The sequence below is a fragment of the Homalodisca vitripennis genome, chromosome 7 (genome assembly GCF_021130785.1).
Source record: "Homalodisca vitripennis isolate AUS2020 chromosome 7, UT_GWSS_2.1, whole genome shotgun sequence".
Lineage (NCBI taxonomy): Eukaryota > Metazoa > Arthropoda > Insecta > Hemiptera > Cicadellidae > Homalodisca > Homalodisca vitripennis.
Genome location: NC_060213.1, coordinates 146878853 through 146906524, shown reverse-complemented (window position 1 = coordinate 146906524; position 27672 = coordinate 146878853). Strand labels below are relative to the sequence as shown.

The 27672-nt window shown below is 34.2% G+C and overlaps 1 protein-coding gene across 1 annotated transcript; it reads left to right on the top strand.

Moving 5' to 3' along the window:
- The first annotated feature begins 2378 nt into the window (after positions 1 to 2378).
- On the top strand, positions 2379 to 27672 carry LOC124366477 (26S proteasome regulatory subunit 8). The gene is made up of 8 exons (XM_046823061.1): positions 2379 to 2537; positions 8383 to 8527; positions 10571 to 10794; positions 12145 to 12337; positions 13331 to 13463; positions 14854 to 15007; positions 22575 to 22784; positions 27431 to 27672. The coding sequence occupies exons 1-8, from the start codon at positions 2517 to 2519 to the stop codon at positions 27569 to 27571; spliced, it is 1221 nt and encodes a 406-aa protein (XP_046679017.1). The 5' UTR covers positions 2379 to 2516; the 3' UTR covers positions 27572 to 27672.

Here is a 27672-nt window from a genome sequence, read left to right as displayed (position 1 = left end):
GGATGAGTGGTTTAGTAAACATGTCTTTAATTCAAAATGTTGTATTGTTTTTTAAACACAGTAAGGTACTACTATGAGATATTGCACAGCTCAAAGGTTGTTTAGAAAAACTGTATACAAAAACAAAAAACCTTGAATCTTTACATCCCATCTTCGTTTAGAACAAAAAATAGAAAAGGAAGAGTACAAACGAGAAATAAATAAGGCCAAATCCGAATTTATAACAAATAAATTAAAAACTGTCACAAATAAACCAAAACCCACATAGAACATAACAAAAGATAAGAACCAATCATTGGTCCGAACTATTACGACATATATGTCTAAAAAATACTGATGGAGAGATTGTAAAGAATCCATACGCTGTCGCAAATATGTTTAACTCATATTAAATTGGGGAACGGGAGGTCATACAAGCATCAACTGCAACTTCAAGTGGCTACGAGATGAGTCTGGCGTCATGCAGTGCCTCAATGTTCTCGTTGGAAACCTCTCAGGCAGAAGGTAGGTAGGAGATTTTAACCTTAAGAACAAAAAACTCCGCTGGCTCCAAAGGAATTTCCTCAAAACTTCTGAAATGACTTGGTTTCCAGTCCTATGGCTTATCTAATTAACATCTTTTTCCAGTTTGGTCAATTCCCATCGTCTTTGAAACACTCGATATTGCGTCCTCCTACAAAAGAGGGAGTAAACTTGAGTGTGGGAATTTAATCTTCTTTATCTATAAGATAAAGGAAAATATCTCTGAATATGTTAACTGCATTTCTTTATAAGAATCAAATCCTTTCTCAGTCTCAGTTATGGTTTATTAACGGGAAATCTACAGTAAAGGCCATCAATCAGCTTGTGTCATCAATCGCCAATGCCCTTGACTTCCACCAGTGTGATGCAGGGTTATTTTCTGATTTAGCGAAGGCATTCGATATGGTCGACCATAGCCTTCTTCTACACAAGCTACATCACATTGGTCTGAGGGGTGTAACATACTCGTGGATTGCTCCTTATCTCAAAGGAAGGTCCCAACGTTTCCAAGTTCCCTTCCATGACAATGTAGGTTGTCTGAGGTTGGCTAATTCCTTAGAGTTCTTCAGGGCTTGATCTTGGACCTCTCTTTTCCTGATATTTATAAATGACTTACCAAATAGTATTTCAACTGCAGAGGTGTGTTTATTTGCGGATAACGCCTCTTTACATGTATTGGGCAAAAACCAATCTGACTTGTACGAGGAGACAAAGTTCCCTACTTCAGTAATTTCGTGAGATAACACAAGCATTTGAGTTTTGAATCGCTGAATCAATCGTAGTTCCATATCTTTTATTGTTGGGAATCAAGAAGTGACGCCTGTTGTCGAGAGCGAATTCCTTGGAATTGTTCTCGACAAGCATCTAAAGTTTGGAGCCCAAGTCGAACAAGTTTGTAAAAAAGTCTGATCTGGAATTTCCGTTCTGAGACTCCTTTTCTCCTTTGGTCGACAGATAACCTTTGCTTGCTGCATACTATGGGATTATCTACTCATATCTGTTATATGGTGTCGCTGTTTGGGGCCATGACAATACAAAAGCAAAATATCTCTTTAAATTACAAAAAAAAGGTTTAAAACCATATTAAATAAAAGCGGATAGTTTTTATGCAGAGAGCTAGTTAGAGAGAGCAATCTCTTAACATTTCCCTCCTTAACAATCCTTAACATTATATATATATATATAGCTTTGTTTGTTCGGAAGAGTATTAATCTTTTTGACAATGACGTCTGTAGTGAGCACCACCTCCGCAATGAACTAAATCTTAGAATTCCAAAATATAGGACTACGTTTTTCAAAAAAACAGCTTTTTTATAATGGAGTCAGGCTTTTCAATTTATTGCCGAAGCGGCCGAGGCAGGAGAGCGAGGATGCTTTTGGAAAGGGATTAAGGAGAATTCTTTAGTCAAAAAACCCTTACAGTATTGAGATGTTTCTGATTTAACGATAAAGGTTGACAATAAGGATATAAATATTTAGCTATAACACAACTATTAAAATTAAAAAAAGGTTATAAAATAAAATACGACTAGTGTAGCTTTTTATTAGTATAGCTTTTATTAACATAGCTTTTTTATAGTATTGATTTTTGTACACAATTGACGCTATTGAGTAGTGTATCCGGTTTAAAATGAAGACAATTTCAGTTTGAGTTTTCTGTATTCGATTCTCCTAGGTCCAGTAGCAGTCCCCCTCGTAGACTAATGGATACAGTCTCGGCTCTAACTGAGAGATCACGGGTTCAAATCCTGGGGAGGTTCCATCACGTATAGACACGATAATTAGTGTACTATGCTAATAAATTAATATAACAGTGTACATAGAAGCCGGCATAGCTAAAACTGAGGCTTAAAAGACGGAGAGAAAAAAAGTCCAGTGGCAACTCAACTGTCTCCACTTCGTGATTGTCTAGTTTTGTTAGGGAAGAAGAAGAAACTTTAGTAGAAAGAGAAAATTGTCATATCATTAAAAAGTACACTGCTCAACAGCTCAAAATGACGAATACCAATTTTGAGGTAATATAATTCAATTGAGTTTTATTTAATACACGAGTTTATTTAAATGGTGTTTGCATGTCTTTACTAAAACGTCTTTATCTTAGTTGAATAATTCAATTTATTAAATTAACCTATAGACTACAACATATAGCTCATGAATACTAACCTAGTAGCATAATTTACTATATCTTAACGTTAATATTACGAGAGGAGGATAATGATTTAACATTAATTTATACTACGTAGCAGCCTAAACATGTTTTTCTTAATTGTCATACAGACAAAGGCCCAGTTTTGCTCTGGAGTTTTCAGTGATTGTTGATTTAGGTTAGAGCTAAAACAATCCATCCAATGATAGGCTTATTGAGTCTGTGCAGGCATTCAGAAGTCCAAAATTACTGGTTTAAAATTTTTCTGTTCTTTAGTATTATCCTGAAGCCACTTTTTTGGATGAGTTTTCATTATCAGAGATCAAAATAAATTTCATTACCTGTTACTAAGTGCTTTCCTTGTTTCTCAATAAATAAAAAATACCTGATGAATCATATTTCCTGTAAACAAATTGCCTCTAAATAGGTCCTAGAGGAGTGACCCTTAAAGTAGGCCTAGACGCACGAATCACTTGCCACTTTCGAATAATTAATTGTTGTTCGTTAGGTATTTTTTTTTCATTGATTGTTGTGCGCTTGATTACTTTATAATTTCATTATGAATTATCTTTAACAATGGAATTTACTTTGAACTAAAAATGAAAGTTGTTTTATTGGCAGAGTACAGGTGGTGAAGGGGAATAGCGACTGATGGCATTGCATTGAACTCAATCGCCGACATTGCTTCCTTTTGGGAGGCAAAATTGGATAAACCTTTGTCCGTTGTAGTGACTTGTACATTTCAAAATAGGTTAGATAAAGTCTGTTCTTTTTAATACTGTCACTTATTTTAATCCCCGATAAGGAAAACTCGTCCAAAAATAGTGGCCTACGAATAATACCAAAGTAGAGAGTAACCTAGTTTGTAATTATGTATTAGGTTAGTTATTTACCTGAAGAAAAGATCAGATTGCAGATCTCGAAACGTGTTACTGATTTCTTGTTTCACTGAACGATGGCAAATGTCCGGAAAAATCTTGTTTCCTTCACAATCCTTCCATCGTCAAAAATAACCTTCAAACAAAGAATACCAAAGTACCATTTTTCTTGTACTAGATTAAAATAAGATGACTCATAGCCCACTTAAATTGCTGGATCTCAATATTGGTTAAATTTAAAAGCAAAGCATTCCCCTTTTTAAATTGTTAAATATACAAAACAATGAATATATAACTTTTTTGAATAATTGATTTTGAATTAGTAAAATTCTCTCTCTGAAAACAGTGAGATAAACCATGATAAATATTAATATGAATTATTCTTTTTGTAATTTTTTAAATAGACTCTTACAAAATAATAAAAAGGCCCACAAGTTAGATGATAAGAATCGACATATTTTAAATATGAATTTCTTTCCTCTAATGTTCTTGTATCAGCTGTCGGCACAACAGCATCCATAAATGTCATCACATTTATTCTTTACTATTAATTTTTGTTATAGTCATGATTTTTCAGGATTAATTTTTTAATTTAATGACTTGAATTGTAGTTTATAAAACCTACTAGTAGTTATTCACGGCTTCCACACAATTTCATAGGTTTTGCACTTGTATGAACACTTCTGGTTTGAGTGAATTATATATTTCCGATGCTAATGTTGAGTTTGCCTTCTTCCCACGATCAAGAAAATATGTTAAAAAGTGTATATGTATGGTAATTGTAATTTACTTTTATTTTAGTGCATTACAAGTGCACTGCACCACACATACACATACACAGATCAGAGAAGCCTCCTTCTGTCAAAAATGAACTAAGATGGGTTTTATATCTGTCAGTTATAATTAGTACTTAATATTTGATAAAAATGTGAATATATAGTTAAAACTACATTAACAATAACACTAAACTTTTTTTCTTTATAAACTGAAAGATCCTACTGTTAACATTTTAGAACATTTAGGGTTGGAATTGTATATTAGTTCAAAAGCACAGTCCAGCAAAATTTCATCTAGTATAGTTCTTGCCAAATGCTTCAAAGGGAGTCTTCGGTGTCAAATTTTGACCACCTTATGTTTTAGGGTATTTTATAAGGTAGATGAGTACTTATTTAATTGCTGAAATCTAAAACTGTGTTAAAATATTTGTTATTCCTTAGTGAATGTACTCGCTATACTGTAAATGTATAAAAAATTGCTAATACTGAATAATGTTTACACAGAAGGCACTTTTAATTACTATTCCACAACTTTAAAGACCAAGATGGGATTTCAGCTACTTTAAAGACCAGTGGAGCATAGCCTCGAGGGATTTTCTAAATGAGAATAGGCCTATATTAATCCCAGGCACCATAAAAATGTTCATGTAAAATTTCAGTACACTCGGTTGAATAGTTTAGGCCTGAGAGAAAAAGAAACAACAAAGCACTTTAACATTTGTATTATTATTAGAATTTACATTACATAAATAATGTAAAAATTAACATTAAACACCCTAGAACACAAACATTAAACCATCAATTATTAAAGGAATTAGACAAACAAATAAATAAATTCGTAGAAATATTGTTCTTCCATATTTGTAATGATTTAGGTTCTCTTATTTGCTACAAATTATTCTGAAGAAAATTATGTTTAACGCATTAAATAAGATTCAAGTCATTTGAAAAATACTGCTAGCAAGGCTAAAGTACTAAGTACACACCGTGCCACTTCTTGAGCTGGCTGGGATTCTTGGGTAGCACTTTTGGTACATCAGTGTTGGGACTCTTGACTATCAATGTACTGACATGTCTTGGGATTTTTAGAAATAAATTAGGAAAATAATTTGGACCCATTATATTAGCCCAGCTGTTGTTTGAAGGTTGTAGTGTACCTGCACTGGCTATCAAAGTAGCCAAAATTACAGCATTATATTTAAATAGTTATAGTTTTAGTTGTGTTGTAACTATTCACCTTCTTCAGAATTAAAATATCTACAAATTGAGATCCAGTATTTAATACCTATATCTTTTTGAAAAGTAAAAGCACATATAAACTATCCAATACGTGTTGTAATCTATTTGGTTTTTGTGGGGAATATTATTTTGGCATGTTTTCCTATAATTGCCAGGAAAATTATGAAAGAGTAATATATTTATTTTCTTAGTATATTTCTTATAGTAGCTCTATACATTGACATTAAAACATATATATATATATATATATATATATATATATATATATATATATATATATATATATATACATTTTTTTCTTCTATGTTTTACAGTGTTTAAACTGTTTTTGTAGTTGCAGTGTCAGATCAACACAACATAGAATGGGGACATAATAATTCACTGTTTTCCTTCATACACATCACAACTTCCAATGTAATACAAGATACTTCATGTATGGCTATCAACATACAGTTCAATTTTAACTCTGTGTTAAACAGCATAAAATACTTACTAAATAGCTAACAATTTTACTATTTTTCTGCCGGCTTTTACTTCAAACTGACATCTTGTCAGCAGTGAATTCCACTATGAACTAACAGTTTAACTTCTTCATAAAATGCATAAAAGTTTAGATAGAGTGACATTAGACATCGCATTTTGTTTCATAACTGAGGTAGTGGAGTATGGGTATTTTTGTTTCATAACTGAGATAGTGGAGTATGGGTATTTTGTTATTATCCAGAGGCCACTCTTTCCCATTCCACTATTTGTTATTAGGCCTATAAGTAAGTAAATACATACATACATATTATAATCAGTTAAAAGTTAACATTTACAAGCACTCATTTAGGTCTGAGCTTGAATTTAGGTACTATTTTCTTTTTATGCTAGAAGTGTGGGGTGGCATCACCGAAGCCCGCCCAGATGACCAGGGGAATTTCCGATCGGTATATTCCCAACCTAATATCATATCCCAGTTTGTTCAACTTTTCCAACGTCAGATCATGTTGGACGATCTGCACATGGTCTGTGGTTGGCAAAGTACAGATTGGAAATGCCTCTGGCCATCAATGCGGGCTTCAGTGGCTCCTTCGGTGGGCTGCATTTGCCCACACCGTCATGTGAGCGCTCATAGACAGATCATGTGAGCGCCCATAAAAGTTAACTTTTACTTTGGTGCTATTAGTAATATATTGTTTATGGTAACCTAATCTAAACCTACTTACATAGCATAATAACATAGTGGTCTCTGGATAATATCAAAGTACCAATGTATGCTTAGAAATAGGCCGTATACAAAGCGTTATGGAACAATCTCTATATGTGTAGGCTAATGGGTTTTGTTTTATACAGTTTGCATTAAAGAAGTATGTTATAGCCTAGCAACAGTACATTGCTCAGGAATTACCAGTTAAGAAGGTAAAGGCCATAAATAGGTGTATAAAAAAGGTTTTTAGGCCTAGGTCAAAATTCTAAAGAGGTTTTTAATAATGATGTCATTTATTAAAGTATTTCATATTAAGATTTTCATTTCAAAATACAGAAGCTACAAACAATTATTGTAAATGGGTTTGTTGTTGTCATTAAGCAACATGGGCTATCAGGCTATTCAATATATTTTCAACGTTGATGACGAGAACATGTCCGTGCTTATGTCTGAAGATGCAGCTCAAGTGCGGAACAACGTCCTGATTAATCAACAAGCTCGTCTCAAAAACATTAAACAGTTGGCAAGCACTTAGCTTAATTATTACTGTTTATTTGGTTACAAATGGATAATGCAGATTAGTTCTAGTATAAACCGTTGAGCTGAGCCAATGTTGTAAATCAGAATTAGGGGATTGTAGTCCGTGACTATTTTATTAAATTCTGTTATCAGTGAAGCACAATCCCGGGGTACTCTGGGAACTTTTCTTCATCTTTCATAACGTAACAATTTGACAATAAAATATTATACAAAAATTATTTACACTATAAATTATTTAATTCACAATGTAAAATTGTAACACATCTAGTGTCCAGTGAAAAATTGGTAGTGTTTAAAATAATTTTTCTTAATATTAAATATAATTACAGCACAAATACTGGTTGTGGGAGAGAGGTAGAAATGAAGCACAAAACTTCCTCAAGCAAGTGATCTCTTTGCTTTGACTTGTCACTGTACAAAATCAATAATTGCCTTGCATATGCAAAAAGAAATATTAACAGTTTAACCGATAATTAAAGTATTTAATATAACTATGTAAGTTCTTTCTTTAAAAGTGGTAACATACTATTATTGTGTTACTGCCATTTTATTTTAACAGTGAAACATATTGTAGATTAATTTGTGTAACAATTAAACTTGTTTGCTATAAATGTTCTCAATAATGACTTATTTTTAGTAAAATGTTATTGGTTTTTAAATTACGAACATCCTGGCAGTATGATTCCTAATCAGAACCCTTCAAGTGGTGATCGCCTAGATAATGTCAGAGTCTAATGCATCTAAGTGGTAATTGCCTAAATAATCATGCCATTCCAATGGAGTATTTTGTAAGAGCATGAAAAAAATATATGGATTGCAATATAAGAAGTATGAGGCTGCATGTAATTTATTCTATTAAAGTTACCCACCTACATCATAAATGAGCGACCAAAATGCTCATAATAAAATGTTAAATAATGTTTTGGAAGGACGTTGTACTACAAAACAGCTTACTGTAGGTATTAGTTGTTTTAAGGTTCACAATTTTAAAAGTTAAGTTTTATTTAGTTTATTGACGTAAAATAAAATCAAACAAATTGTAATAAACTTTGATTTGTATTAAACTTATTGGATCGTAATTATTGGTTTCAGATGGAAGTGGACGAAAAGTCCTCAAAGGGTGAGGGTTTCCGACCATACTATATTACTAAGATTGAGGAGTTGCAGCTGATAGTGGCTGAGAAGAGCCAGAATCTGCGGCGTCTGCAGGCTCAGAGGAATGAACTGAATGCGAAAGGTAGTTACAACCATTTGTAATGCTGTAGCCAATCAGAGAGAAGTTAGGCAATTTCAGTGTAAGAGAATTGCATTTTAAAAACAGAAAGTTATAATTTTTATAACATTTAGTTTTAAAAATTATGAAATATCAGAATAATTAAATACCTACACTAACGACGCAAACATCAATTTGTATAAAACTTATAATTAATTTTGAATTAAAGTTCATGTATGGAAATGATAATTGGGGGCAACCAAGCATACATTTAACAGTATAAGAAAACTTGATTAAAACTTAGATTTTCTTCTTTCTTAAGTTATGTTGACAATGGCAAAAAATTAGTAGTATCCAAATCTGCTAGTATCTGAGCTTGCTCATATTACATGAGCACAGACTCTCTCGAATGGTGTCATGGCCGGTGTTGGACAGCTGAACTGGAGAGAAGTGTAGGATAGTACGATACTTTGGTACGTTCCTAAATTAGTACTATCCAAATCTGCTAGTATCTGAGCTTGCTCATATTACATGAGCACAGACTCTCTCGAATGGTGTCATGGCCGGTGTTGGACAGCTGAACTGGAGAGAAGTGTAGGATAGTACGATACTTTGGTACGTTCCTAAATTAGTAGTATCCAAATCTGCTAGTATCTGAGCTTGCTCATATTACATGAGCAGTCATAAAGATTAACTGTAAGTATTTATATTTATAATATATACATATGTAATTAATTACCTTCTTATATCGGTTAACACCAAGTAGTTGATAGGGACAGAGTATAATAGTGGCCTCCATACAATACCAAAGTACCGACAGTACAAATTTCAAGTCTAAGCATTGCCGAGACCACCGCATGCAAGTACTTGCAATACTACTGTGACACGTCTTGCTATTAAATTTGCTTCCTTGTTCACAATACAAAACAGCATTTGCGCAAGATCTCGCAGCTTCTCACCAGTTTAAACGTTCCTAGCGTTAGACTACTACAATTCTTGAGTAATTTAATTTATTCTTATTGCTTTCATCTTTAAATCTAAAGCTTTTAAAATTTTCCCAAAGTAACCAATTAACTCTTAACTTTAATAGAAAAATTACATGTATAATATTGATTTTTCTTGTTTTTTTATAACATTTTATCAGTAAATATAAGGTATAATTAACACATGTGCCAATCAAGCATGAACTATTAGATTTAAATAATAACAAACAAAATCAAAAATTAAATTTACAACAATTTAAGATGAATATATATTTCATTTCTATTTCTCAAAATGCTTATTCCTTGACAATCTGATTTTGTTTTAAATTAAATTGTTCATCCACAGAAAAGGTAATAAAATAAAAGACACATTTTAGTCTCGCACTTGCTTGTCTGATACAGGAAAAACCTAAAAATATGCCAAATGTATAGTTATTTTAGTTTGCTTATAATTTAGTTTTCTTTATTACAACTTGTTGATGTACTTTTTGAGAGTATTGTAACTATATACAAAAAGGTTAATAGAATCTTAGAAATTATTTTTCACCTGACTAATTCAAAAATATTTGTACTTCTTTCTTACATTACCCATTTAATTTAAAACTGAGCTATAAGTCTGGCAGTTTTGAGTAGCACAAATCTAAAACGTGTTTTAAACTAAAGTTTTTAGTTTTAATTCATGTCTTAAGGATTTCAGATAAAATTAAATTTTGCATTTTAGTTTTCTATTGGTTAGTTAATATTTGTTACATAGTTTTATGTAATTGTGGAACCTCAGGCCTATGTGAAAAACTTATTAAAAAAATCGACTTTCTTATAATGCACAGAATCATAAATCAAAATCTTAGAAATGAAGATTGTTGTTTTGATATCTTGGAGATTTATTATTTTAAGATGAAGAAATTCTAAAAGTGATGACTTTTATTGCTATTTCACATTCACGTTAATTCACGTTTCTACGTATTAATTTACCTAAAAGTGTTAAATAACTTACTTGTCTCTGATAACCTCCCTACTATATAACTGTTGTGAAATAGATTTTCATAAGAAAAAATTAATACAAATTTTTTTTAAACCTTTTCAGTTCGCATGTTGCGAGAGGAGCTGCAGCTGCTCCAGGAGCAGGGCTCTTACGTGGGTGAGGTGGTAAAGCCAATGGACAAGAAGAAGGTGCTTGTGAAAGTGCATCCTGAGGGAAAGTTTGTAGTCGATCTGGACAAGAACATCGACATCAACGATGTGACACCTAACTCGCGCGTCGCACTGCGTAACGAGAGTTACACTCTACACAAGATCCTCCCAAACAAGGTATGCAATTGATTTGGGGATTGTTGGGTACTATGCTCCTCTGTTATCCCTGTGTTCTTGACAAATTCCAACAAACTTCAAAGTTGAAGCTTCAACGTGTGTTTGTAAGACTCTGAAAACAATTAAAAGTGTTGGTTGAAATGTTCCAGGATAGTTATTATTTCATGGCAGTGTAGTTACAAGAAGTACGGTTGACACCAATCTTTATATTTGAGCAAAGCGAAATTTGTTGACTCTTTATCTTGCCTTGTTTTAATGTTTCAGGTATTTTACTTTAACGAGGATTTTGTATTTGTAAATTTCATGATAAATATAAAAGAAGAGCAATATGTTTGTATGTTCGTGAAGTTAGCTTTTAAAGGAACTTTTCAGATAGTTTACAAGATATTTTTTAGGACAGAAATCTGTTAACTATACTGTTATTATTAGAATAAATGATGGGAAAAAGGACAGAAGGGATGTGAAGAATGCAAATTTCAAGTCTCTTGCATTTTGTTGTCTTCAAGGTAATCAACTAAAATAAAAGGATATAAAAAAGTAATTCAGTGCAATTTTTAAAACATATTTAACCCATAAAAAGTTGTTGAAGATGGAGCTTGTATTGGCTATTATTAACTTAATCATTACATTTAGAACACACAAACCAATACTTAAAACTTTTATTTTTGTAAGACCTTTCGACATCCTCACAAAAATAAAAGTTTTAATTATAAGTTGAAGTGTTCTAAATGTAGTGATAAAGCCATAAAAAGTTGCATAACCCCAAAAATAAATGTATAGGATTTTAACAAACTAACCAATTAGTTCACTCTATTACCTTGTTCATTAGGCTGATGTAGTTGGAGGAGGAAAATATTTTTATCTATTGACCTGTTTGTTTGATGTCTGGCTATTGAATAATCCAACTGACCAAATCGATACAACTAAATAACATATAATCCAAAAGTTTAATATTCTTTTTAATAAATCCTAGTTTTTCTTATCTTTACAACGCCACTTCCAGATTCACCATTTATTTTTCTCTCAATATTTTCATCCTCACTTCAGTTTTCAGAAGTCCAAAACTTCTTAGTATCTTCATAATACATTTTTTCTCATTGTTTTGTGATCTCTAGCTACAGTGAACAACGTTGAAACTATCACTGTGACATAAATAAGTTACCAACATAAGGCAGCCAAATAAGTAGTAGCCACTGTTAGCCATACTCAATTGTTAAAACCTTGTCTGCGACACCAGTGGAAAGTTAGTAGTCACTGTCCGCCACAGACGTGTTAAAAATTGGATCATGTTTAGTATGTTTTTGCTACAAATTATGATGGATATATTTTTGAGAGATGCTCTTGTTACAGGTGGACCCCCTGGTATCACTTATGATGGTAGAGAAGGTCCCGGACTCTACGTATGAGATGGTGGGAGGCTTGGACAAACAGATCAAGGAGATAAAGGAAGTGATAGAACTGCCAGTCAAACACCCTGAGCTCTTTGATGCTCTTGGAATTGCACAGCCCAAGGGAGTCCTTCTCTATGGGCCACCTGGCACTGGTCAGTAGCCTACTTTTTGTCTTAAAATTTAAATGTAAAATACTCTATCGAGTCAATGTATGCAAACTTAGCAAAACATTTTTGAAAAAATTCTAACCATCTTTTTTATTTTACACTGAGTTATTATATAATATTTTATTTAAATGTTATGTTTCTAATTTACATTGTTTATCACCTTTCTTGAGTCTATTAAAAATGTAATAAATATGAAGATTATCTTAAGAGTTTTAAGGCAATGGCAAATTGTGCATTAAGACACCTCCATCAATGGACTAATTTTTCTGAAAGTCAATGAAGAAAGTGATGTTCTGTGTATTACAACTTATAGAGAAAACAGGATGTTTACCTGAAACGTTAAGTCTCTCTGGGTGAAAGGTGAACTGGAGCTGAATTCAACATTCTTATAAGCAGTTTCATCTAAAAACTGCTTTTTATACACATTTGAATAGACCTAAACAAAAAGTAATATTTTGTTTACCAAACATCAAGAGCTGTTCAAACAACTAGTAACGTATGCAGGCTAAAATCACAACAGTCATGACCTAGCTAACTACTAGGGTAAAAATGTTTGTAACCTACAGGGATTGAAGGTTATAACGTGCATTTCTTGTTTACTCCCCTAATTGGTTTTATGAATAATTTAAAAGAAGTGTTGTGCCTTCAGTAATAGACAGCATACAAACATCCATCCTACGTCACTGCTACAGATTATAACGTATTTGTAAAGCATTATATTCCAAATTATGTTTTATTGTAATTTGGCAATGATGAAAGGCAAATAATTATTTTAAAATAGCAACAGTTCAATTTTTTTTTTCAATTTTGTAGTAGTAGAACATTGTAAACTGTAATTAGTTTAGTATTCATGTTAATTGATAAGCTTAGGTGTCATTGGGATAATTATTTTACTCCATTTTTAGAATAGTTTTTTCTGAAAGTACAACATCTAGTTGTTCCATTGTATAATCTATAGCAAACTCTGTTCTGTTACAGGCAAAACTCTGCTGGCCCGTGCTGTCGCTCATCACACTGAGTGTACCTTCATTCGAGTGTCCGGATCCGAACTGGTCCAGAAGTTCATCGGAGAGGGCTCTAGAATGGTGCGAGAACTTTTCGTCATGGCTAGGTCTGTTACAAATTATCACACTATAGCCCTCCTTTTCTAATTTTTAAGATATAGGATAGGATCTCCTATCTGAACTGGAGGTAGATAATAGGAACAATAGACAATAGACAATAGACAACTCTTTATTCACATATTCATCAAGAACAGTAATGCGTCAAAAATACATATTATAGTTGGTTATTTAAAAATTCTGCCTCTGAGTAGAAGGGTCGTTCCAGGAGCCAGGTCGTCAGCTGAAACTTGAAACGTTTTGGTTGTTCTCTCTTGAGGTGTTCTGGCAGGTTGTTGAAGTATAAGGCACCTTTATAGCTGGGTTTTTGTTCAAACAGTCTCAGATGATGTTGCGGGATTGTGAAATCGGTTGCATGTCTGGTGTCGTACTGGTGTTGATCCCTGTGTCTAGGTTGTGCTGTTGTGAAGGTGTGAAGGATTACTTCTCGGATGTAAAGTGAGATGGCTGTAAGAATTTTCAGTTCCTTGGCTGTAAGAACAATAGAACGTGGACTGGAATTTATTACATTGACCTCAGTTAATTCACGCTACGCTACTCCTGCGTGTACGGATCATGATATACGATCTACATATACTCTGCCTACAGCTCTTGTAGATAAGGTTTATACCTTACACATACATTCATTGGTTGCTAAGACTACTTCAGTTGCAAAGTCTACAAGTGATTCATCTGGGCAACTAAGAAGTTGGCAGTAACAGTATAGTAACAATAAATATAAATATATTGTTCAAAGATATAAAAAAAGATTTTCAGAATAGTATGATATCTCTAAAAAATCTGCTTGTCAAAAATAGATATAAAAAAATGGTTGGTAAAATACCTATTCAAATGAAAATCAGTCTTATATAGATGGGTCTGGATTCAGTGCAACGTTTAGGATAACACCTAAGAAAGCCTTTATTTCCTCTAAGGAAACATTTTTCAAGTGGACCAGAAAGATACCTTGAAGGAGGGAGCTGCGTACAAACCTACATATAAATCACTGCACTGGTAATGCGATTCTTGGTGCACGATGTACTTAGAGCAAACTAAACAACCGTGCCTACACCATCTAGCAGCAAAACAGTGAACTACATACTGTTCTTTATTTCACCATTTCCTCTCTAGTCGAGTCGTCACCCATCACACGAAGTAACTTGTCAGCACTCCTTTTTTAGTCATAAGTCAGTGATAAATTAACTCGGTGAAAGCCCTTAAGGGGTTAAAGTGAACTGTATAGTGGATAGGGTAGGACCCTTACCATAATTTCTCTTTTCTCATATTTTCAACATTTTCTTGCCTAATGAGTTTTGCACGATGCTTCTCTCAGTAATTGTTTAACTCCAAGGTTTTGATAAGTTACTTTCGTTATTGATACCACTTGTATGGTGTGTCCAGGGAGCACGCTCCATCCATCATCTTCATGGACGAGATCGACTCGATCGGCTCGTCACGTATCGAGTCCGGCAGTGGCGGAGACTCCGAGGTCCAGAGGACTATGTTGGAGTTGCTCAACCAGTTGGATGGTTTTGAGGCCACCAAAAACATCAAGGTAACTTTTGTGTTAAATTACAGTTTCACCTTTCATAAATAACATAAGATAGGAAAACAGTTGTTTTTTTGAGTTCGGCCTACGACTGTACATATAACTTGAGCCTGGTGCAGTCAATACTGACTTGCTGTCATTGCTTATTCCCTGTCAGTACTTAAGTGTTATTTACTTAAATCTTTAGTGTGGGTGTTCAGCCCGCATACAAGTGCATACGTAGTCATAACTGACCATTGTGGGTAATAGCAACAGATGTATACACATTATATATGCATACGTACATTCCTACTACATATATCACCACCATGCAGAACTAGGGAATTCACAGTGTCAGTAATTTGAAAAAATTCGATTGTCTAAAAATACATCAGAAAGAATGTATATTCTTAGTAGTAACACACAATAAATACTGCACTCCCTTGTATAGAACCACATGGAAAATACTACACACACTTGTCTGGTTAATTTTGCTGTTGATTTGGAAAATTTGTTCTTTCTCACTGAAAGTATTTTGTATTTTAAATCTTCAAAAGCATTTTTTGGTTGACTGTAATACAATTTACAGTGTGAGTTAACAGTATGGATACACTCTGGATTTTCATGGAAAAAGATGGAGGAATGGAACTCTGGACACCTTTCTAGGATATAGAAGTGAACTTTTTATTCACTGTTACAACTTTGCCCATTTCACCAAAATGATATTTTGCGGGAACAGTTCAAAATTTTTAAATGTAAAGACCCATTAAGTGACACCTCATTTGAAAGGTCTTGAGAAAAGAAGAAGAACAGTGGAAACTAGAGCTTTTTATCTCAAGCGCAAAACATTTAGAAGGTAAATAACTTCAATAACCAACAGCTTTCTATACAAACTCAAGGCCTATTTTACAGTTATCACCTGCTGCAGGGCAGGCCTCCCTTTATTTTATTAGTTTCAAGGAAGTCCAGTATCATGTTCAGTTTCTGGTTGGAATTAACAAAATTAATAAAGTTAAAGTATCACATGTTTTTGATCAAATGTTTCCTAGAAAGGTGTCCCGAGTTCCATTCCTCACACTGTATGTAGGCTATGTCAGTAGATGCACTCACCAAATGTTATGTTTTTTCAATCAATATATCATGTTTTATGACAATTTGAAAAGTTTTTCAAGTATTTCTTGTGGATAATTTGAGGTATTTTGACGCCAAACAAATGGTTCCATAAAATACAATATATGTACCATTTTAGTGTACTTGAAAAAATACCTGTTTTGAAGTTTTTTAACCAGTGTTTTTGCCTAACAATGTGCTTGTTTCAGTAAAAAGTAGATTTTGCATTATTGACTAAAAATGTTTTTATAAGTACTGATTAAGTTGTATACAAATATATTTTGGATTATAAATACACGCGCACAAAAGTGTAAGCACCTACCTGGAACAACAGTAAATTGACTTCTAATTTTTTCTCAAAGTCATGTACAAGTTCAAAACGCATAAGAAACCCTCCAAATAATATGTCATGACAAAATGTCCATACAGTATCAAACTTTTTACTGGTCTTGATGTTGTATCGATATATGTGATCAACGGCCTCTTCTTGTATGTAATAAAGAAGTTTACAAATAGTATTGATATGGTAACGTTTGATTGTGTTTGGTCATAAAATTATAATCACTGACTCTGAAATGTACCAAACTTCAAGTCTGCTGTACTTGTGGAAGCACCTGTCAGTCTGCAAATAAGGTATTAGGAAATCAAATGTAAGAAGGTTACCCAGAATATAAACAAAATTTGACATAACTACATAAAAGATAATCTGCTTTCAAAGTCATAGTATCTTAATCCGCTTGTTATTGTTATCAACATATTTGTACATTATTCTAATGTATCATGGAACCAGTATTTTTCTCTGATTCCCAGCCAACTAATTTATATAGTACATATTTCATAACCATACAGATTTGCAAGGATTGTACCATTCTCATGGACATTAAAGGGTAGGGCATTGCCAGGATACTGTGAACCCACAAAATTAGGTTGGCCAAGTATGTCATGGAAACTGAGGTTTGCAAATATAGCAGTAGACATGATACCAGTATTAATTTATTCAATAAAAGTTTCACATCGTGTTTACATTCTTTAGCAGAGCTAAAATAAACATGTGAATTGTCATAGTCAAAACAACAAATAAAATGAATGAGAAATCAAAAGTACAAATTACACTTTTACTCAAAAAACTTACTTAAGTCAAATAAGAAATATAAATAGGTAAATTAAGTATTTAAGTACTCTTCAACAGAATAAAATGCCTGGTTTATGAGGTAGCATTTTAAGGAAGTTTTAAATGTTTGAATTGAATATTCATTTTTTAAAGATTCATTCAATTGTAAAGTTTTAATGCAGAATAATACATGCCCTGCTCATAGAGTATTAACCTATGAACAGGATAGTGTAGGATCTGATTCCTTGTATTGTAAGGGTGAAATACTTGATTTTTATGGAACTGTTCACTATTATATTTGTAAAAACTTAATACTTCATAAATGTATAGAGATGGGAGGGTCAAAATGTTCTTATTTATGAAAAATGGTTTACATGACTGTTGGGTTCGGAGCTTAAACATAATTCTTATAATTCGTTTTTGCAATTTGAACACATTTTATGACTTTAATGAATTTCCTCAAAATGCCACCTCATATCTCAGGTGCGAGAAAACATATGCGTAGTAGACAGACTTAATAGTATCACGGTTTGTTATAGAATTAATTGTTCTCAAAGCAAAACAAGCTGTATTTAGTTTTTTTTATTAATTGCTCTACGTGTTCATTCCATTAATTTAAGGTGGCCGTTCTTTTACTACCCCGAGGAATTTTGAAGAGTGAACAATCTCTATATCAGGCAATTTTACTTCTGGAATCTGATTTAAAAAAGGTGCGAACTGAATTATTTGGCTTTTATTCTTGTTGAGCATCAAACCGTTAGTGTTAAACCAATTACCTACTTCACATAGGGTTGTTTGCAAGGCACTTTCTAGCTCAGCCAAATTATCTCCTTTCACTGTTAAAGTTGTGTCATCTGCAAATAATGTAACGGACGAACAGGTTAGGCTGTGTGGAAGGTCATTAATGTATATTAAGAACAGCAAAGGGCCCAATACTGACCCTTGGGGTACTCCACGTGTAATAGGCTTCCAAGTTGAAACGTGTGTTTCCATTAATTCGTCTTTGTATGTGACTCTCTGTTTTCTATCAGATAAATAGGAGCTTAGCCATTCGTAGACCTTGTGTTCCACGCAATCGAATGCTTTTGTCAGATCACATAGAATTGAAGCAGTTTGATGCTTTTTATCAATGGAATTTAATACTGAATCCAATAAATTCTAAACCGCAGTCACCGTGGAAGATTTTTTACTAAATGTTTCAAAATACAAATTGTCATTTTTTAAAAATATTTTTGATAAAATAGGTATAATCAATATCGGTCTATAATTGGACATGTCTTTCTTTTCACCCTTTTTAAAGAGTGGTTTTACTATAGAAAGTTTTAGTTCCTCAAGAAAAATCCTCTAGCAGAAATAAATTTCAAAGACACTGTTTAATGACAAAGGTTGGAATGTTACCCAACCAGCCCAGTTTATGTTCTTAAGGCCATTATAATTCAGGGTCCCCACCCGACCGTGAAAACCGTGAAACCGGGAATAAGCCGTGAATTTCGTTCACCGTGAAAAAAACCTTAAATAAGCCGTGAATTTTATGTTTACATACCGTGAAAATCTCTACAACTTTTGAATAAATAAAATCAACACGGGTTGTCGTCAGACGATCATATGGGAAAGTTGACCTTCGCTATTGCAAAGTAAAAAGTAGCACGCAATGTAGGGGATAGACCACGAAGTTTGACAGGTGCTGCTATCTGAGCGATTGTACTGATAATATGGTTTATAAACAAATGAGGAAAAGGAAGGGTCGGTGGGAGATGACGCTTCCGGCTCAAATCACGTGAGGCCTGTCTTTGTCTGTCGCCAGGTTCCGGGCCTTGGCTACGCTACGCGGCTGTAAACAAGGCATTCTCTGATTGAACGCGAGATTAATAACACAATTTAATTACTTGATAGATTGTCGTTTAATGTAAACACTTTTCGTATTGGAGTTTTATTGTATCAGATATAGTCTATTATTGTTTTCATAAAATAAAAAAGTATACAAATCCTTAATCTAATGTAAGGAATTTAAATTACATTTTTAACTTAATTTCATTCTATGAAATCCCTTATTTTATTTAAATATTAATGAGAAAAATGCTATTCAGTACGATATCCTATATCGTTGTGTGTAATGACTGTTAACACAATGTAATAATTATAAAAAAAATTTAATTTATGGTGGGACAATAAATTGAATTAATTTAGGGTCTTGCGTAAATAAATAGTATAATAATGTGACGGAGCAGAACCTACACGACACATATCAATTAACGCAGCGAGACCCTAACTTTATAGGCCTATATAACTGTTTTAATTACCAGTAAGGTCGTTTGAGAAAACAATTTTATTTTTTCATCTCTTTAGATATTAAACGGTAGTGATATGCGTTTTCCTTATCAATAATATTTTTTATGATTCCTAAGCTGCATGGATATTACGAGTGTACACGGTTTAAATCTTTTATGGTGAATGTGTGTTTAAATTGTATAATGTATTAGTAAAATATTACAAATGAAACGTCATGTTATAAAAACGTTAGAAAAAAAACCATTGCATTTTTTCTAACCAGGAAACAACAAACGTCAAGTAACTTTGTAGTGTTAAGCTTTATTACTACAAAACTACAAATCGAGGAAGTCGTCCAAGTATAATTTTGTCGGGTTCCATACGACTACGTTAACGCTATTAATCATTTCATGCAGATGAAAAATATATCGTACAAGGTTCATTTATTGTAATGTGGTGCAGCGATGTTATGGTAAAAAATAACCTTTTGTTGTCTACTGTCAATGAGAGTGGAAGGGGAGGGGTATATCGTGTACTCCACTCCCCCATCCTCGGACAACAGCTGGTTTTCATGTCTCAACATGAAAGATTTGTTCCCCAGCTCGGCACTCCAATCTTATTCTTATTGTGAGAATTGATATAAAGATTTAAAGCTTTTCATTCAACTCATTCTGACACTTTCTCACGGAAATTCTTCTGTTGAAAGAGGCTTCTCTGTCAACAAACAGTGTATAGTTGAAAACTTGAAGGAGGAGAGTTTAGTCGCGTTGAGAAAAGTTTGTGACGGCGTATCAGCAGCAGGAGGATTGGAGGCAATGGAAATCACTAATGAATTAGTTCATGCTGCCAAAAATTCCCACGCCCACTACTCGGAGCACTTGGCAAAACAACGAGAAGAAAATGAAAGACAAAATTAATTCTGAGAAAGAGAGGAAGCAAGCTGCAATAGAAAAAAAAAGAATTGGAAGCACAAAAATTCCAGGTTTTGTCCGACGCCAGGAAAAGGGCAGCTGAGTTAGACGATAAGATACAGGAACTTAGCAAAAAGTTGCAAATCGTAATTCACTTTTATTCTAGACATTTTTATCAATTTCTTTATTTATGTGTACAAATATAATTTTTTTTGTATAAACTGGTACCAAATAACTTTTCTTATAACAAGTTGTATATAATTTTTATACATTTAACGTTTATATGTTATTTTAATTTCAATAAAATTGCCTTTTCTTATGTACTAATTAAAATGTGAACCTGTGATTACCTATGTGAAAATTTTCCTGTGGAAGAAATTGATCGAAATAATAATAATAATGTGTTAAACAAGAAAATAATTTAATAATCACGCAAGTGTACTTCATGGACTCAAACGAGTTAGCCTTAGCCAACGTAACGAATCCTGTCACCTGCATCTTGTCTAACCTGTGTCAACAAAGTTCTCTTCAGATTTCAACAAACTTGTAAGTTAAAGAAAATTATGAGCTATGTGCATGCTAATTATATTGAAATTTGTCTTTGTCATTGCTTTGATGACTGTTATGATGATGTTTTGTAAAAATAATATGCCTTGTTATATTCATTATGTAGCAAATCGCACATAAAATCGGGCGCTCGCCGCTCATTGCTTGCGTCGTAACCGAAGCCTATTGTTATTTCGTTCTTTTAGACGTTGTCGGTCAATTCCTGCACGACCAATGACATCGTTAGTCAAATGGGAAGAAGTTTTATATTGTATTTTACCGCTCTGCCGCGTCTGTAGTGTTTACGTCTCAACTTCGCCCCTCTCCAACACGATTTTGTTTGTACCGGTAACGTTGTTTATGAAAACTTTCCGACCTTGAATTTAAATTTTTTTAACCGTGAAAACCGTGAATTAGCCGTGAATTTGAGTATTTAGATTGAGTGGGAACCCTGTAATTCTCTGAACTTCCTCCGGGTCAGATGGGAACAAAAACATTGTCGGATATGTCTTTCTGTTTTTCTCCAAAAGTTTTGCAGAGGATCTAAATCTTTCCTGTTTTTAAATCTTTCCTAACACTAAAAAATTTATTGAATTTGTTATTTCATTAGGTTTAACGATTGTTTTCCCGTTTACTATCAAAGTTACGTTTTCTTGCTGTTTACTGATCAGTTTGCCTGTTTCACGGTGAACAACCTCCCACACAGCCTTAGATTTATTTCTCACACACAAGATGTGTCTGTCGTTTGCCATCCTCTTAGCATTACTGATTACTTTTTTTAATATTTTACAGTATTTCTTATAGTGAGTGGTAAGCTCGGGACAGTCGACCGCTCTCTGGGTTTCAAATAAAAGCCTTTTGCGTTCACATGATACTTTAATTCCCACAGTCATCCAAGAGGCTGTGTTTAGCTTATTTTTCTTACGTAGTGGTTTTAGGGGGAAAGACTCACTTAAAGTTAACAGAAGCAAATTATAAAAACATTTAAAGTTATTAAAAGAATCATCGCAGTTTTGTAATTTGAAATTAAGTTGAGAAATAAATATTCTGACATTTTCTTTACTAAAAATTCTCTTAAATTGAGGTTTCTTACGAGGAGTTTGCTGAAATCTTGGAATGGTACATGAAAGAATTAACATTTTGTGATCTGATAGACTGGGTTCAAGGGTATATGTCTGAGCTAGAGCAAAATTTGTTACTATGTTGTCAATTCCAGTTGAAGATTGTTTCGTTACTCTAGTAGCTTCACTAAAACTCATACTAAGCCTAAAAGATGTAATTAAATTATTAAACTCCATAGAATCCTTATTGCCTGATATAGAATGTCTATATTGAAATCTGCAGCTAAAATAAAGTGTTTATTTTTTATTTTTGTCTGAAAGAATGTAAGCATTTCTTCAAGTTTAAAAACATTTGTCTATGGAGCTACTTGGATTACTATAAAGAGATGATATAGTATTGAAGTTAGTTTCTTATCAAAATTGCAGTGCCACCCGCACACTGTTGTATGCGTGAGTACACAGATACTGGCTTCTAACCCGCCAAAGTATTAAAAATAGCAGCACTGTCACTATCAGTATCTAGGTTATATTTGATGAATCATGTAAGTGTCTGAACGCTGTAACCTAATCACACTATTTCTGTACAGGTAATCATGGCTACCAACCGTATCGACATCCTGGACCCTGCTCTGCTGCGACCTGGTCGTATTGACCGCAAGATCGAGTTTCCCCCACCAAACGAAGAGGCTCGTCTGGACATCCTTCGCATCCACTCGCGCAAGATGAACCTGACACGTGGCATCAACCTACGCAAGATCGCAGAACTCATGCCGGGTGCTTCTGGAGCTGAAGTGAAGGTTGGTAATAGTCCTTTACTGCTATGTGCTAAACCTATTAGTTCACTAAATTTCCAACACAAAAGTCATTTTCAAGAATTACATAATTGAGGAAAAATGATTGAGTATCCTATGTGTGCTCATGTTATCTGTGATGGTGTACTAAAACTTGGCAAACTTGGATCATGGGAGCACTTCACTTTCACTTCAGTTTTTGTTTTTAATACAATAGATCATGTACGGATCATATATTTAATTGCTGAAATTTGGAGCTTGTGGGCAATATTCTATTGTACTAGAAACATTATTTGATTGGATTTTAATCTTTGCTGTTGTTCTTCTTAGCCAATCATTCTGTGTTTATTTATTTTACTTGTTCATGTGTTTAGTTTATGGGAATTTTCTTCATTTTATTGACTTTCCAAAATTTGTTTTGCTTTTATTTTCCAACTTTCATTCCTTTTAAAGACCTAAAAATAAATCATTATACATACTTGCTACAGTTTGTTAATGTTTCTTTGTTTTATTGTTTCTTTAAACCATTTTTCATGTTTATTAAATTGAAAAAGCAACCTTATTGGTTTAAGAAATCCTTCCAATTATTAGTTGATAGCTATTGCTCTTTTTATATAGTGTAGTAAGCTGATAGTATAGGACGATTAAATTCAATTTTTCAAACAAATAAAAAGCTACAATAATGTAGAATTAATTATTAATATTATCTGACCCTCAAATCTACAGTCGTGATGATAGTCATTATAAAAATTGATTGCGTTCATAACTTTAGTTCATAATTCATTGATCTAGTCAAACAAATTGTGTAAATAATGAACTATGTTTGTATGCAGATGACTCTGTACCACCACACATAGAATTGGAACTGGCTTAAAACAGAACTTATTACCTAATTATTACCTATCATTTACTTAATGAAGGATTATTTTCAAACCATAATCTAATACTGAATAAAGATAAAACTAATTCCATGACTTTTAATTCAAAAGGAGTATCTATTGTCTTTATCTTGATATATCAATTGATGGTTATAAATTACCTAAAGTTGAAAATACAACATTCTTAGCAGTCTATATAGATAGCAAATTCAGCTGGGATGATCACGTAGATCATGTATGTGATAAATATAATAAATCTGCGATCTTTGTTGTTGAGAGAAAGCAATTTCTGTGTAGTATTTATGTGCTAAAAATTATCTTTCGTGCATTTATATAGTCTCATATTACATATGGAATGTGTGTGTATAGAGGAACTACTATTAAAAATCTTGACAAGATTTTAATTGGACATAAAAGTCATTAAAACAAAGCTTTAATTTAAACTATGACGATACATACAAAATGTATTATATTTTGGAATCTATCTTGTATTTAAAAAAACAATAATAGCAATTTCCTGGTGGATAGTAAAAATCATTCATATGATACTAGGAATAAAACTAATGTAGTATCAATACATCCTAGAATGTTTAAATACATTTCAGCAGGGAAGAAGTTACATGTTAAAAGAGTTTATGACAGAGCATGCTCTTTACCCATTTAATGAATTTTGTGAGCTGGGCAGCATTAAGGAACCTTAGATCACATGATTATATTAGTTTTAAGGATTTGTATTACAGTGTGACATTATTCATCACTATTCAAAACTTCTGGACTCCTTTGGTAGGGAAGGCCTCCTTATTATTCCATTTTTTCCTATTTTCAATAGAGACTAGGTATAGTTTTCTGAAGGAGTATTTTTCACCCAGAAGCTTCATTGCACTTAGAGCGGCTGTCTTCTTCACCTCCTGCCCCAGAGGAGTGTATCCCAGGACCTCTTCAAGTGCCAGAGTGGGGCAGGAGCTCAGTTCCCCTCTGATGCTTATGAAAGCTAACCTTTGAAGACTGTAGCCTCTTGGAAGCTGTTTTTTGTTCTACTTTTGATCACCACGTTAAAGCAGCATATGTGAACATTGGTTTTATTATGCCTTTGTAGATTTAATAAATCATCTAAGTGGGTTCAGTCACCATTTCGGTACAAAGAGTCTGTTACAAGCCCTGAGCACCTTTGTTGCTTTGGGTAATATGTTTTCGATATGTAGGTTCTATTTTAGTCTCTTATCCAGGGCTACTCCTAGATACTTTACTGCATCAGAATGATTTATACTTATATCACCCAGAACAGCTTGTACAAGCAGTAACTTTCTTTTCCTGGTAAAGGTTATCATACTTGTTTTTGATGGGTTAATTCTCATCCTCCACATGACACCAGTTGCTTATAAAGTATAGAGCTTCTTGAGTAGTGAGGCATTTCAGCATCCCTTTATATTTTTCTCTTGACTGTAACACCAGGTCATCAGCATAGCATTGTAGACTTGTTCCCCTTTCTTCTGCTCTTATTTAACTGGTCGTCAAACACCACTGCCCACAAGAGGGCAGACAGAACCCCTCCCTGGGAGTATCCTTTCCAGACCATAATTGTGGCCGATTCATCCCTGAACTTTGCTGTTACTTGTCTGTTTATTAGGAGGCTACTGTCCCGCTTGACAGCATCTGGAGGAACTGCTACTTTCACTGCCACTGTCACCAAATTTTGTAATTAGTTCTGTAACAGGAAAACCAATTATATGTTTTAAAAGTAAAACAAACGCTCTTGGGTTTTCATTTGATCAATCATATATAAGATGACCAACCTGAGTTGTCATGTCTCTGATATAACCTTTTTTGATCCAATGTTCCTGGATTAGGGCGATATCCAGACCTGTTGTGATAAACCTTATTCCCTGGATGTCAATTGTGCCGTCAGCGTGGTGGAGGTTTATTTGAATGGGGCATATACCTACACTTTTTTTCTCCACCTCCCCCACTTACACCCACCCCTGTCCATCTTTTTGGAGTGTGTGGGGACAGTGCTCCCTCTTTCCCCTGACAAACCAATGGTCCTTTCAGGGTGGTCCATTCTTCAGGAAAAAGGAGCATGATGGTGTTTCATTTTGCACCACACTGTCTTTTAGGTTAGACTCTCTGTTAAGGTATTATAGGGTCTTCTGATACCTTTGGTGTCTCTTCCACTTTCATTTCTTCTGCTGTGGTATGTTCTTTGGTGGAGGTCTCAGACTTTCCTGAGTTCTCTCTCTCCTTTTAGGGGTCTTCAGTGTTGCCTTAGCTGAATTTTCCCAAACTTGTAGCTGATCCACGGAACCTTTTTTTCAATCTTGTTTGCTGTGGCACATTCGATAGCCAGGATAAGCAGCACGACTTACCCTCATCACTCTGCACAGCACATTCCATTCACCAACCATTAGCTCTTTGTTTTATACCTTTAAGAACTTCATGATCTTTTTGGTGGAATTGTTTGTCATGATTTTTGCACGAGGAATTTCTCCCTCTTGCACAATCCTCAGACTGGCTTCCTCCCATGGCTCTAGGCTATCTTGCTTGCCTTTCAGCTATTCTGCAGTTTCCTGGTTTTCACAAACGAAAATCAGGACCCCTTTTCTCCTGTTTATACCACAGAAGCTTGGAGAATTTTGCCTCTTCTCTTCTTCCATGATCACTTCCAGAATGTAGTTCTGTATAGTTTCCACTTAAATTCAGATGAGAGTAGGGTTTCTGGAAAATCAGAATGTAGTATTCCTACCCTTATGTCCTCTGTAACTTGTTTGTACAACGGTTTGTGGGGAGGTCCAGATTGCTCTTTTCGTGACCCCTGTTTTACCTCTTCTTTTCTTGTTGTCTTCCTCTGATGAGATTCCGGGATGGAGCCATCAGAGTGAGGTTTTTTTTTTGGCATGTCCTCTTTTATGTCTTTTGAACTAGGGATTTTGCTATTCTAGGATTCGTTTTTAGGCGAGATCACTAGCCTCGTTTTGGGAATACCCATATATTTGAAACAATGCAATTCTTTTCCTGGCAGAACCACTCAGTTTAGGGATATATGGGCTAGCCTTCTGGCTTGTGCTCCTTTGTGATTATCTTCCAGAATGACATCTCTTGACAAGTGTCGACTGTGACTGAATCCGGAGTTCTAGGATTTCTACTAGGAAGTCTGCCTTTCTCATTGTCTGTTTTGTTTATTCAGGATAGCTAGGGTGTGTTACACCCATTTCTAATCCCTCTGTTTCTTGGGGACCTTCATCCACTTTTTGAGCGCTGCCAGAATTCTCTGGTGTGGTTTCTTGTTTTGCACTCATTGTTTACCCACGAATAGTGGAGATCAAGCAGTGGTCTGCTCTCCTTGGGGGAAGGTTATGTTAAACTGGCGGATCCTAAGTATTCAGAGTTCACATATTAGAGATCAAGCTCTCCCTTGACCACGCATCCCTCGGCATATGCTGTTCCACCTTGGCTTGGAAAGACAGAGGAAATAAGTCAGTTGTAGAAAAGTATAATAGAAGTTAAATATTTTGGAAAAAGATTTTCCTGAAAGCTGAAAGTAGACTAATATGAAATGATAGCTTTTGATAGATGATAGAAAAGAAGCCCCTGAGTTTAACTCAGCCTGATTGGAGTTTGTTAGAAGACAAGAAGTGGATCAGACAGTTCCCAGGTGCGCACGCACGGAAGTACATCACAGGTGAAGAGAGGAGGCGGCTGTGATTGTGCTTCGGGGATGCACACTTGGCTCATGTGTCAGTTTTAGTTAGTTCCACTGATGTTTGACTGTATTTGCAGGGGGTTTGCACCGAGGCAGGGATGTATGCTCTTAGGGAGAGAAGAGTTCATGTCACCCAAGAGGATTTTGAGATGGCAGTGGCCAAGGTCATGCAGAAAGACTCTGAGAAGAACATGTCGATAAAGAAACTCTGGAAGTAATTCTGTCTGTCTTGCACTGGCAGAAATCAAAATTGTCATTCAATATTATCAATGTTTGTGAATAAAATAATGTAGCTTCAATAAATTAATTTTCTATACTA

Excerpts from the sequence above, each read along its gene's own strand:
- LOC124366477 (XM_046823061.1), top strand. The coding sequence starts at position 2,517 with ATGACGAATACCAATTTTGAG. Across the intron at positions 13,464-14,853 it reads GAACTTTTCGTCATGGCTAG|GGAGCACGCTCCATCCATCA; the intron begins GTCTGTTACAAA and ends TGGTGTGTCCAG. Across the intron at positions 15,008-22,574 it reads AGGCCACCAAAAACATCAAG|GTAATCATGGCTACCAACCG; the intron begins GTAACTTTTGTG and ends ATTTCTGTACAG.